Source organism: Rhagoletis pomonella, unplaced genomic scaffold (assembly GCF_013731165.1).
Source record: "Rhagoletis pomonella isolate Grant_MI unplaced genomic scaffold, Rhpom_1.0 Rhpom_scaffold_00010, whole genome shotgun sequence".
Taxonomy (NCBI): Eukaryota; Metazoa; Arthropoda; class Insecta; order Diptera; family Tephritidae; genus Rhagoletis; species Rhagoletis pomonella.
The window spans coordinates 32,033,150-32,046,650 of record NW_023458564.1 but is presented as its reverse complement, the minus strand read 5'-3'; the positions used below and the strand labels follow the sequence as shown (position 1 = coordinate 32,046,650).

General features: G+C 33.2%; 1 protein-coding gene and 1 non-coding gene across 3 annotated transcripts; both read right to left on the bottom strand.

The window, feature by feature from the left end:
* Positions 1-9,487: 9,487 nt before the first annotated feature.
* On the bottom strand, positions 9,488-10,720 carry LOC118746247 (60S ribosomal protein L28-like). 2 transcript variants are annotated; one of them, XM_036480077.1, is made up of 4 exons: positions 10,659-10,720; positions 10,211-10,313; positions 9,849-10,091; positions 9,488-9,670 (listed from the first exon to the last, which is right to left on the bottom strand). In XM_036480077.1, the coding sequence occupies exons 2-4, from the start codon at positions 10,304-10,306 to the stop codon at positions 9,587-9,589; spliced, it is 423 nt and encodes a 140-aa protein (XP_036335970.1). In that variant the 5' UTR covers positions 10,307-10,313; positions 10,659-10,720; the 3' UTR covers positions 9,488-9,586. The 2 variants fall into 2 exon arrangements, with proteins under 2 accessions (XP_036335970.1, XP_036335971.1); XM_036480078.1 differs by lacking the exon at positions 10,659-10,720 and adding an exon at positions 10,530-10,550.
* On the bottom strand, positions 10,385-10,460 carry LOC118746583. The gene has a single exon (XR_004993857.1). It is a non-coding gene; the product is annotated as a small nucleolar RNA CD11 (small nucleolar RNA).
* Positions 10,721-13,501: the final 2,781 nt, after the last annotated feature.

The following is a 13,501-nucleotide window of genomic DNA, read 5'->3' as shown; positions in this document are numbered from 1 at the left end:
TCAAACTTTTTACAAAAATTAAAAAAATTCAACAAACTTTAACAATTACACCTAAAGATTTTAAACTTTTTATTAAAAATTTTAGGTATACAGTTTTATAGCCCATTATATTTTAGTAGATTAAATTGCAATAATTTTTTTTTTGCTGACGGTCCTAGGAATTTTCCTCCATATAAATGTAATTGGCGATCATACTTTATATGGGAGAAAACCGTCAGCCAAAAAAAAATATTAAAAATCAACACAATTTTCTGCTTCTGGAAATTTGCACTTTAACCAACTAAAATTTAATGGTCTATAAAACTGCATAAAAAGTTTAAATGTTGTAGATGTAATTGTTAAAGCTTGTTTAATTTTAATACATTTTGTACGAAGTTTGAGATATGGATTTATATGGTGCTGGTTATGTAATGTGCTAAACTTTTATAAAAAAATTATAAACAATTAATAGACAAAAGAAAAATAGCCAAAACTGGTCAAAATGTCACTTAACTTAATCAGCCGACCGCAGGGTTTTACGTTTGAAGTTTCCAGAAAAAAAATCATATTCATTGCTATTCTATACATATGACATCGCCTGAAATAAAAAAAGGTTCAAATAAGACTATCCTATCTCAAAAGATGAACAATGTGTATGTCAGTATTTGAGCCTTCTTGCACTTATTGCTACAGTCTTACCAACTGCAACAGTTATTATGGCAACATTATTTATTCGTAATATTATTATTTACATTAGCGCACACAAGGGGTGGGTTTTGGGGTTCAAACCCCCCCTAAAGCTAATAACCTCAAATACAAACTGTATCTTAAAGGTAAGAATCCAGCTCTCAAGGAAATTATAAGAAATATTTATTATAATTTCTGTTGCTTGAAAAAGCGCTTTGCTTTTGCTGTAAATTTTCATGAGGAAATAAATATACGAGCACTTTTTTCTTGAGAGCTGCAAACTGATTTATGAAAATTTGGTAGAAGAAAATTTCTTTTCCATTACTCGTCCGTCGTTTTATATGAATTTTTCGTTTTTCTTGAGAGTTCAGTTAAATTTTTCGGTATTTGAAATATTAAAAAAATTTAGCAATCGTGAAAAATCACCATCTCTATCGAAAATCAGAGATCGAAAAAATGAACATAGAAGTGCAAAAATTCATGGAATCAATAGGGCTATTCGCGATTCGGTGCATAAGAGCTGACAAATTTATGCAATTGCAGAAATATGCCATGGATTGTGAGCGACCTTTATTAAACTGTCATGGTAAAGCTTTTGCAAAACAATTTTTGTGCATCAGCTTTGGTTTTGTTTATGAATGCAATGCATAGCATTTTTATGCTATGGATTTTCGGTATTGCAAATTTGCCAAGCCATGACAAATGCAAATGCGTGTATTTTGTTTGTGTATTGCAAATAATTTGCAATACAAATTTGCAATGCAATGATGCTAGGCCATTTGCACCGGATCGCGAATAGCCCTAATAAATTTATTTTTACTGACTCTTTTTTCAAAATTTTATATTAGGTACTTTAGAAAGTTGAGCGCATCTTGAGTTTATAGAACATTTTATTAAGCAAGTAGTTTTTAAGGAAAGAACACAACCGACTTCAATTCTCATATTCAAATTTAGGGGTACCGTTAATTTCTTCATGATCAAATCATCGGAGTTCTAAAACAAATTACGGGACGAGTACCTCAAGGTTCTTTCTAATAAAAAAAGGATTATTGAAAACGGTTCACGTGGTCCAAAGTTATGTATTCCGGCGAGATTATAACCTCCCTTTTTTTTGAAGTCGGTTAAAAGCGTTTGAGTTCTGTTAATCTGTCAATAAAGTGCAGTTTATGAATTTTAAAACGTTTATTTATTTATTACATACTGTACATAAAACTTGCATAAATGTATATTAAGGAGGGTATTATCTGAAGCAAATTTTCAGTATTTTCCGGTGATATATCTTCAGAAATATAAAACCCCCCCCTAAAATATATTCCTGGGTGCGCCCCTGATTATTTAAGATTTGCATTGTGGTTGCCGCAGAGGCAGATATTAATCTAGTAACGAGAACGTTCAGATCCAAATAATGTGAGAAATAGACTTCTTTAACCATAGATTAATGACTTCAATTATCACTCAACAACCTATATTCCATATTTATGGGTATTTCGGACTCTTATTAGAAATTCTAATATTTCGGTACCGAGTATCGAAAGTATTGGATACTTTTTACGTTGGTACCGAGTATCGATCAATACTTAAAAGTACCGACTCAGCACATCACTACTCGCGAGTCAGAAGCACTATGTAGCTGTGTTTAGCTATGGAAAACCTCAAAAATGCTGATCGATAGTACTTTTTATAGGCGGCATACACCGTGCGTCTGGCTCCTGACGTCGGTTTGAATGTATTTGTGAAAATAAATATGTATGTGTTCGTTACACCCACATCACTCCCGGTATGACTCTGAGGGCCAAATTCACAGAATCGGCAATTAACTGCAGATTTCAGTACAAAAATCTGTAGTTAACTGCCGATTCTGAGTTAACTACGCATTGTGAATTTAGCCCTGAATGATTCAACTGTGTGTAGTCGAAGGCGAGTTAATATGCACACAAACTACTCGCGAGTCAGACGCACCGTGTATGCCGCCTATTACACTGATTCCAACTATACTAAGGGCCGGTTGCTCAAAGCCTGGTTGACACTAATCCCCGGTTAAACATCGTTATCGACGTCTTCGCCTCCATGCAAATAAGGGACGGTTGTTCAATGTCTGGTTATCACCAGTACATCATTATCGACGATTTCGACATCATGCATATCACATGTGAACGATAAAGCAGTTTTTGTATTTAACCGGAGCTTCTACCTCCGATTTGTGCTAATCAGACGTTGAACAACCGGCCCTAAGATGGTGTCGGTAACGTCGATAACGATGTTTAACCGGGGATTAGTGTCAACCAGGCTTTTGAACGTAAAGTATAGAAAAGGACCGAAAACTGTGAATGCCACGTTTTTCGAGCCAACTGAACAAGCGAAGCGCATTTTAAGAGCGAGCAATAGGTTTTTTTCTTAACAGCGGTCGTCCCGCGGCAGGCAATGGCAAACCTCCGAGTGTATTTCTGCCATGAAAAACAGTAAAAGTGTAGGTCCCTCCGCTTTGTGTGACAACATCAAGGCGCACGCCACAAATCGGAGGAGAAGCTCGGCCAAACACTAACATATGTGTAAGCGCTAATCTATTATTATTATTATTAATATTTGGAATACTTAACAGCGAAAGCAAGATACAAAGCAGAAAAGAAGAATATTAACAAAGCTAAATCTCACGAGAGCGTTTGGAATGTTAATTAAACATGAAGTTTGGTGGTTTTGGTGATATTTTGGGAAAATTTTCGAATAGAAAACCCAAGTGCTTGATTTTTTGTGAAAATAATTGTTTTAGTAAAAAAATTATTATTTTTTTTAAATTTGTACAAGTAACATGATAAATCGAAAATATCATATAACATTTTCCGATTTTTGTGATATTTTATTAATGGTTGCAAATAGAAAACTCCCATAACTGTTTGTGATTTTGTGAAAATATTTTGTGGTAAAAAAATCCCTTTTTCCGGTGATTTCTACAAATACCGTGAAAATAAATCGAAAAGGTTATATACAATTCTTTTCACTTTTGTAATATTTTGTTAGATTTTCAATTATAGGTAAAACTTTATTGGTGTTATATTTTTTTGTAAATAGTCTTTTAGGGAAAAAAATAATTTCTTATCGGTGATTTTTACAAACAACGTTAAAATAAATCGAAAATATTATATAACATTTTCCAATTTTTGCGCATTTTTTCCAAGTAAAAAATGTATTGGTATTGGGTTAAAAAAAAAACTGAAAAAAAATCATTGTGATTTTTAAAGGTCTCTCGCTAAACTAAGACGAAAATATTTAAGCATTTTTTCCAAATTTTCGATATTTATGGATATAACTAGATTTTAAATATTTTCAACTTGAATTTTTTTCGAAAAAAAACATTAAACTGAAAATTATTTTCCACTTTTTTTGTAGAGATCTCCCACAACTAAGTCGAAAGTCTGTATGAATTGTTTCCATATTTTCGACATTTATGGAAATAGTTCAGTTTTTAATTATTTTCGACTTGGAAACTTTTTTAAAAATACTAAAAATCTGAAAATGTCGGATTTTCCCAGTAATTTGTAAAGATCTAAATTTTTCAACATTTTCAATATTTATGGAAAAAATTGAGTTTTCAAATATTTTCTAATAAAGTCGTGTAAGTTGCCATTGGATGGGTAGCAGCTTCGCTACTCATGTGCATATTCGTCCCCCACATTGTCATTTACATATCTAATTAATAAATAAACCTAAATTTATAAAGTACATATTTGTAAACTTCATTTCATTGATATTACCTATTTATGCCAACAAATTTTTCATGCATCCAAAAAGACAAACAAATGAAAATGTAAGTATGTATGCATTTATAAATGTACATATAAACATACATACATATGTACGATTGATTTGCTTTCGTCTTCCCCTCGCCGCTTCCATCCACACAAATTATTCAATTGCGCGAAACCATTAACCCAACGTTTACGAAATATTTAGATTTTCGCATAACTTTGCATTTAATAACGCAATACTTTGCATTTAATAACGCAATACTTGTACATTTTGCGTGGAGAATAATAATAATTAATTTAAAATTCATAAAAAGCCTTGTAAAATAGTGTTTTATTAACAGCTGGAACCAAAAAAAAACTTTCGCTAAAATGGGTTAAACGCAAACTCGAATTGACATTTTTACACGCATGCATGCATACATATTAGGTGCAATCCCGTATTCCTCGGACTCGGACTAGTAAAACTGTCAAAAAATAAAAATTCGCGCAGAGCGAGAGAGTAACATTGAAAAGTACGGGATCGCTTTCTAGTAAAAAAAATGGTAACTTCTGTCAACTTCAACATAACCTCCAAGTTTTGGTTGTAAATTTTTGCTTATTTTGTATGTAAACACACTCAGCTCACATATGTAAATAACCAAACATACTTTCAAATTCATTAGAATCCACATAAACAAGTAATTAAATACTTTTCAACAAGAATTAGCAGACTGCACTTTTCTTTTGTTTACAATTTGGTTGCCAAACACACTACAGCTGATCGTTTGACACATTTACCAGAATTTACCAGCAAAAAATTCTCGGACTAAAAATGGTAACTTCTGACTGAGAGAGGACCTCATTTGTTCTCTTTTTTGTACTCTCAATTGTCAGAGAACCGAGTACGGGATCGATTTCCAGTGAAATCTGACTGATTCTGACTAGTCTAGACTCGTACGGGATTGCAACTATATATACACATGTACAGTGGAGTAGCACTAGCTTGGACATCGCATTGGTTGTACTATAATGTGTTTGAATCATTTTATGGTACTGAAGATTTGGTGACGGATGAAAAAAATTTTAAATAATCTTTGGATATATATAAATATATACATATTTATAAACGCTTTCAAGTATAGAAATTTTTAAAATTAAGAAATAAATAAAATCATTTTTTTGGATTTATACAAATGGTCAACAATATTACTTTTTTATATACAACAACAAGAAAGTTATAACACATCAAAAACTTGAACTCCAATATCTCAGAAAGCAGTTTTGACAGAAGCGCCCTTTTTGCATCTAAACCCTTAATTATTGGAGATAAAACAAAGACAAGTTGATTTTCCTGTGTATTTTTTTTTGTTAATATTAATATTTTTTTTTTTTTTTTTAATTTTTTTTTTTTTTTTTATTTTTTTTTTTTTTTTTTTTTTTGCTAATTTTTACATTCGTAAGTTATTTTATTCTGTTGTCCCGCAGACGTTTACAAGTACTAGGTGGCTGCATGATACAAAAAATAAGGTAGTTTCAATAAACAACTTTTGACGGATAATAAAATTTTTTGAAGTTTCATAAATTGTCAGTATTATCAACGGCCTTGCCACTTTGATAATATTAAAATAATACATCGGAGTATTTTCTTTCCCATATTTTTACCAATGTGAGAATATTTCAAATCAAAACTCACAATCAGTACTTGATATTTTTTTACTTACGTGGTTTGCCCCTCTTTTATTAAAAATATATAAAATGTAAACTGTTACATTGTAATTATTCTTTTTATTTTATAATAAAAACCATTAGTGCATTATGTTGTTATTTTTTTCATTTTCTTATTTTGATATACAATTTTCGTTTCTTTAATCTTGCGATTTAAAAATCGAATTCTAAAGAATGTTCTTCCCAAATAAATTTTGGTCCAAATTTACTTTTAAATTTCTCATCAGATTTTGCAAAAATTTTGGCTTTGTGGTTAGCGAATCACCATTAATTTCAACAAATTTTGAATTCAAAATTTCCAATGTATGCAAAAAACTTGAATTAGGCTTGTACAGACCGCCCTCCGATAAACAGTTAACATACGTATAATTTTGATCACTTTCTACATGCGTCCTGAAGCCTAGTTTTGTCAACCCCATTTTCGAAATTATGTAGCCGGCAAAATTTTCAAGTCCATCATATTCCACATCTTTGAGTGGACTGATGAAATCTTCTGTTTCATGCTCTTCTGCGAGCTACTTAAAAAAAATTAGAAATCAAATAAAAACGAAAGGGTAAGGAGTTTACCTCGAGTTCTTCTTCTGCGGATATTTCAATATCGTTAAGTGGTTTGAAAACATTTTCACTGAGCAACTCCTCTTCAAATTTTAACATTACTTCACTTGAAGACTCAACATTTGTTTCCGTGCTCAAAATAGTTTCGTTTCGCCCTAATAAAGTTCATGCATACATTTTAGAATCTTTATGACAACAACAATAATTTCTTTAAGTGGTTAAAAAATTACCTAGAAGGTATGATCGAAATCTGTACTTGAATTCGAGAGGTGACGGATGGTCATGCAGCCCTCCTTTCATATATGTTCAATAACTTCACTAAACTTCACTCATTTTCATACATTTTTGTTTACTGTTACAAACAAAAAAAATATTATCTCTGGTGATCAGGTAGCATGAATTTTATGAAATGTCATAATTTTATTAAAAGTCAAATGGTTAGCAACAACAACGAATGTCATTAAATGGAACTACCTTCTTTTTTGTATCATGGGTGGCTGTGTGAAAATTACGTTAGAATTCCTACGCAGGGCTGCCAACTTGCTCAAACCGTGCCATTTTTGGCCCTGTTTTACTTCAAATGGCACTTAATTTTTCAATTTGGCATAAAATGCCAAAATGGCACTTTTGAAAAATAGTAATATTTCAGTACATTTTTGTGAAATCCTTTGCGTGTACTTCTTTTTCTCAACTAAAAATTTCTAATTTATATAGTGTATACAACTGGTTTACCTTACTTTGGAACCTTTCCTTAGTTGGAAGCCCTGTTCCTAAGTGGTGGTCAAATCCTAGGAAGGGTTTGCTAACGCGCATCGCAGTGTCTTCTACACAGGGTTAAAGTCCCCCTTTTTCGTAAAAATTACCATTATTTTTCATTACATTCAGTTCTCCTTAGAAAAATTTGGCGCCTAATATTTTAGTGGATATGTTAACCACCTATAAGTTGATCAAACCTTGTTTTCAATATATAACCCGCAAAAAATCGAAACAACTCCGTAATTTAACACAACGGATGATAAGATTATTGCAAAAACTTTTGATAGCGACATAAATTACCCCAATAACTTAGCTTTTAAAATTTTTTTATTTCTTAAAATTTAAGTAGTATATACGGATTTGTAGAGAACATGGAGATGTATTTATATACGTCGACACTCAACATTTTAATTAAAGTAGAAAGTAACGTAATTTTAATTTAAAACTAATTCAATGAATTAATTAAATACAATTACAATCAGAATTGGCATGGCCAATGCCTAACGCTGACGAGATCACATGATAGGATTAGTAGCTTGATGTCTCTTTGGAATCTACCTTATGGGCAGCCGCCGCCGCCGCCGATCTTTTCAAGTTGACCACGCCGCCGCCGCAAAGCCTGTCGGCGTAAGCAATATGCACATACTTACATATATATGCATGTGAAAACGATATCAATTAATTGAGTAGGTACATACCTACATATGCGTGGAAAATGCAATTTTATTTGACCCCAAAACTATTGGGGCATATTCGTACACGAAATAAAGTCGACTCTAAGTTAAAGTTTGTCAGCCCCTAAAGAGGAAGAAGAAAGTTAGTTGCATCTTTTTTCACAGGTACCTATTCCACTGAAAGTGATGTAAAAAAGCTGTAACTAACTTAAGAGTCGACTTTATTTTAATTATGAATATACCCCATTATTTACATATACATAATACGAGTATAGCAGTGAAAAATTATCATGGAACATATTTTCTTAAAATAAATAACTTTTCAAGAGAAAAACCACTTTGAAGTTAACACGTGCAGTGCAATCCATCTATCTTTGAAGTGGATTTGTGAGAAAACTAAGGCAGCTAGAAAACTGCGGTTTGTTGCATTGAAAAGAGCGTATCAACTACCATTAGAATCGTTAAAAATATAAAAACCATTATTTCCTTCGCTTTTAAATGCCGACGACCAACCAACGAGTTTGCCAATTGCGTAAATATGTATGTATTTGCATAACTTTCAAATATTAGATAACATATCTACGTTTTGCAGTGAAAGCATACCCTGGCACATATCTTCGAATAAGAATTTTCATATATGCATTTAACCAAAAATTTTCATCTTGTTTTTATTAAATCAATGCCGCGAAAAAAAATGCAAACCAAAGCACTTACCCAGCGGCGCACAGCTAAATGGGGTCCGTCCACAATATGCATTGCGTAATTCATACAAATAAATGATTAAAACACCGCTAACCCTATTTAAAATTGTAATGCTTATTGTAGGCAGTCTACTTACAATGCACATTACAATTTACAAACGAAGACGTATTGTAATGAACGCCCGAAGAGTATTCGGTCACATCATACTTTCCGATTACATACAAAACCAGTGTGTAAAGGACGCTAACCACAGAGCGGTCATGCCTATGGCAAAGTAATCTGGGTTGTAATCCATTCATTCCGATATACCGCCTTCGAAGTTTTGAAGGAGTATTCGATTACGTAATATGCATTTGCGCCGCTGGGTAACATTCATACCGCACACACATTCATATATGCATATGTACATATTACATATAGTAAGAATAATATCGACTTCTATTTATTTTAATTAACCAATTTAAAGAACAAAAACGCAAAAAGCCGTCAGCATTTCGATCTCTTAAAACAAATTGATGGATTTTGAAAATTTCGATCTTATTTAATAAGAAATTTGATTCCCTTTAATTTGGTATACGTACTTAGTATATATTTTGTATAGTCCTTACAAAATTGAATTAGTGTAAAATAATTAAAAAAAAAATTTACAACAAACACTGTATTTATGACACCAAAAAAACTGCAGTGTTTTGTAGCCATACTTTTGAAAAACTGATACATTTAATTATATCTTTCACGTTTTATTTGCCATTTTTAACTAAAATTCAAGGTTCAGGTGCGAATTTTTTAAATTTTTTCAGCTTTCTTTGCACTTTTAACGGGAGCTGTTTTCTGCGATGCGAGCACAGCAGATGCACGACGGAGGGCAGCCTGAAACAAGACAATTTTTAAATATATCGCTTATAGGAATATTCGATAAGCTTATGAGGTTATAACAATCAGTATCGTTTATCAACACAATTAATTCTGCGATCTTGGTGAGTAGCAAAAACTATGGTCTCATCACATAAAATATTCAATACAATTATTAATACTGACTCAAACGTACCTGAGTTAGATCTTTGCGGTACTTAGCACCGGTCAAAAGATTCTTCAACTTTTTCAGTGCCCTTCTGGGCCCGGCCTTAAACGAAACACGAACGGTGCTCTTAGCGGGACGCTGAGCGTTCTTGCCCTTCTTTAGAACAACCGAAAATCCCTTCTTGTCGGCAGCGGGTACAACACCAACGGTTTTCTTGTGAACCAATCCACTGTAGCGGAATGAGCTTACATTGGTTAAATTGCTTGCCTCCTAAAGAGTAGAAAATTTTTTAGATAAACTTCTAACGTACATTTCTATTTAATCAACAAATTTAACGAAAAAGTTAATTTAAATAACATATTAATGCGTAAGTAAATGAAGGATCTTACCGTACTGAAAGGTTTCTTCACATCGCGCTTCTTCAACAGGAAAGCGTTGTTGTTGCGGATAATCAGCCAGTTAAGATGCGGTGATGTGGTGGCCATCTCAAGTCTAAAAAAATGAATACAAATATATCAATACATATTAGATATGTACTTAGTTTGAAATATAAAGCAATTTTAAATATTTATCAGTCTTGGGTGATGAATAATAGTCTTCAAGAACTCTTCCGTTTATTCGATCATCATTGAATCTAAATTTGGTCTTCAATTGACACGGGAACGAACGTGCCAAACACGTGTGATAATATATTAATAATCTAGTTACCAGCAGTATTTCAGGCTTCAGCTGATATTACACCTCACTCGGGAATATACATCCAATACATTTTTTTTACTTTAGCTACATCTTCCACGTGCCAACTGAAGTAGTCGCCGACATTTTACAAATGCTCACCTTTTTCTCTTGGAAACGATGACGAAAAGAACCAGGAAGTGCCATATCTGAAGTGAAGTTAGCAGCTATTTGCTACATGTCAAACAATGACATTCGGAAATGTAAGGAAAGCGCTTTTAGAAAAACACAGGGTGGTTACTTAATAAAAAGAAGAAAATTACCATGGCCGCAGAACTCCACAAGCAAGCACCGATGGCCTACCAACTGTCATTTTGACGAGCAATATGATTGCAAGTTTTTGTGTGTGGGCACTTTGATGTCTTGAAATAACCATTTGCCGCATGACGCCACCAGACAACATCCTCTCAATTTCGGTGTTTAAAAACATTTAAATCTTTTGTGGCGAATACTGCGGCAACGCGAAGCGAAAAACGAGAAATAGCCAGAATGTTCGAGGAATGACGTAGAATGTTCTACAAAGAGAAATGTCAAGTTGGATGAACACTGCGAACAGCGAGAGAAAGAGAATGAGCGATGAACTTCAGAACGTATGCTACATGTTCAATATTTATCGCGTCCGTATTTGCATAATTTTTGTGCTGAACGCTAATTATGACGCAAGAAAATATTTTCATTTTGTATGAATAAGTTACAGATAATTCTACAATTATTTTAAAATTGTCAATGTTAATAACAATTTTTTCAGTTTGTTTTGAAAGGTTTTAAGCACCGATAGCGAATTCGTTTGTCGATGTTCACATTGTGAGAGTACAAGATGTACTGACGAAATGTATGGATCGCGTTTGGAAGTGCTATTTATTGACGGTATTGCGATCCGCGATCCAGATTTCAAAATTTTTAAAAATTTTGCGATATGGATCACGATCTATCAACACTACATGCTACACCGTCAATAAATATCGCGATACTTGGATCACCTCATGAACGAAAGACACAAGATCACGTAAGAACAAGAGAGTGAAAAAAGTCGATTTTTAGCAGGTTCTACGCCATCTTGTTTCACTGGAAAACGAGCGAAAAGTAAACAAAGCAAAGAAAACAACGAAACCCAAAATTAGCCAAAATTATTGTCAGCCACTTTAAACGCACAATTTAGGTAAAATGATGCAACAAAATGCTTTAAAATGTGTTGTCATGTTGAATTAACTTCTTTACTTGAATAAAAGAGTAAAATAGTGGTGCTTGTGATGTAAACAAACGCTCAGCTGACGAACCCGCTTTCGCAAACTTTTTTCTCAAAACCAATTACAAATACAACGTCGCGTTCTTACGGGATCTTGTATTTCTGGTTCATGGGATCACCTCAATAAATACTGACCGTGTGACAGGGCCCCTACAGTGGCTACACACGACGAACATGTGCGCGCACATGCTCGGCTTGCTGTGCATGTTCTTCGTTTGTAGGGCGGTTCAGGTCATACCTCCAAGAAATCAAGAATGATAGAATACCACGGTGCAGCGAACAAAGGTGATGATAATATAATATAATAATAGTTGTGTTTTTTTTACAAATTATCCAGTAACCTAATTTCTAAGAATTCGCTCTCATAGAAAAAAATTACAAAAAAGTACGTGAACGCTTTTCCAGTAATAATTTGCAAGTTTCATAAACAGCTGCTTAATTGGTTGTTTATTCGCAGCATATTTCTAATAAAACAATATATTTTATATTTAAATATGTTTATTTTGTGAATTTCCACAATAAAAACCCACAAACAGTTTCCTTATTAGTTCAAATTTCATCCAGCAACATGCGATCAGCTGTTTTTCGTACTGACAAATTCTTACAAGTAAAAATTTATCCAGTAAAATCCAGTAAAAACCATGATAAAAATATAGTAAGGTAGAACCGCGGAGAGTTACTTTTAAAATTCTTGACGTTTCCAAACATTTTAATTTTTAAATTTACTCACAAACTCGCACACACATTTTCATTTTCAATCTCAAGCAACAACAATTTCGAACAATTTCAATTTTTTATTTTCAATTTTATATGATTTTAAAATGCTGGCAAACTTCAAAAAAAAAATCATGGCCGACAAAATGAGAGAACGGTTCTATCTTGCTATGTTTTTATCATGGTAAAAACTTGTAACTTCAGCTGTCATTTTTCGCTCTCTCAATTTCCCCTACTTTGAAAGTTTTTGCGTACGAAAACGCCAAAACATGAAAATTCGTAAAAACTTACTTTATTTTACTGGAAATAAGTAAAAAAACGCAACTAATGTCAGCCTTGAAATCCAACGGAGATTCAATATTTCCAACAAGTGCTACTTTGGACTGAGTAGTCAATTTAGGAGTAAAGTCCTCTATCGCAGTACGACTAAACCGCTGGCATATGGCGCATTTGCGGCGGCGAGTTCCGCAGACGATGGAACGATGAACTTTTATGAGCTTTACAGGGAAGTGGACATAGTGCAGCGTTCGATTGGACCCCGACGCTCCAGCTCTGGAAGTATTCCGCTTGTAGCTCGCCGAGGGTAGCAGAGGAAAGGGAGGCCCCCACTGTGATGGAAAGACCAAGTGGAGTAGGACTTGGCATTTTCCATTGGCGTCAGTTGACACAGAAGAGAACGGACTGGTGTTTGTTAAAAAGTCGCTTAGAAGATTTATCTCGTTCTAAGACAGCATTATAAATTGATTTCACAAAATAAAAATTTTATTAAAACCATAAGGCCAAACGTTTTTCAAGTTATAGAAATTATCTTATTTAAAAGGTAGTAAAAAATATAAAACAATTCAAATCAGTTAGTTAATCTTCCCATAAAATATACTTATTGATACATAATACGTATTTGAAGGTTCTTAATTATTTAGATGAATGTAGTCCTGTCCACCTGTATCTTTAAGCAACAAAATTTTTAGTTCGCCAAATATCCACA

Coding starts and splice junctions, on each gene's coding strand:
- LOC118746247 (XM_036480077.1), bottom strand. CDS start 10,306: ATGGCCACCACATCACCGCATCTTAACTGGCTGATTATCCGCAACAAC. Junction 10,092..10,210: donor TGAAGAAACCTTTCAGTACG/GTAAGATCCTTC, acceptor TCTACTCTTTAG/GAGGCAAGCAATTTAACCAA. Junction 9,671..9,848: donor ACCGCAAAGATCTAACTCAG/GTACGTTTGAGT, acceptor GTCTTGTTTCAG/GCTGCCCTCCGTCGTGCATC.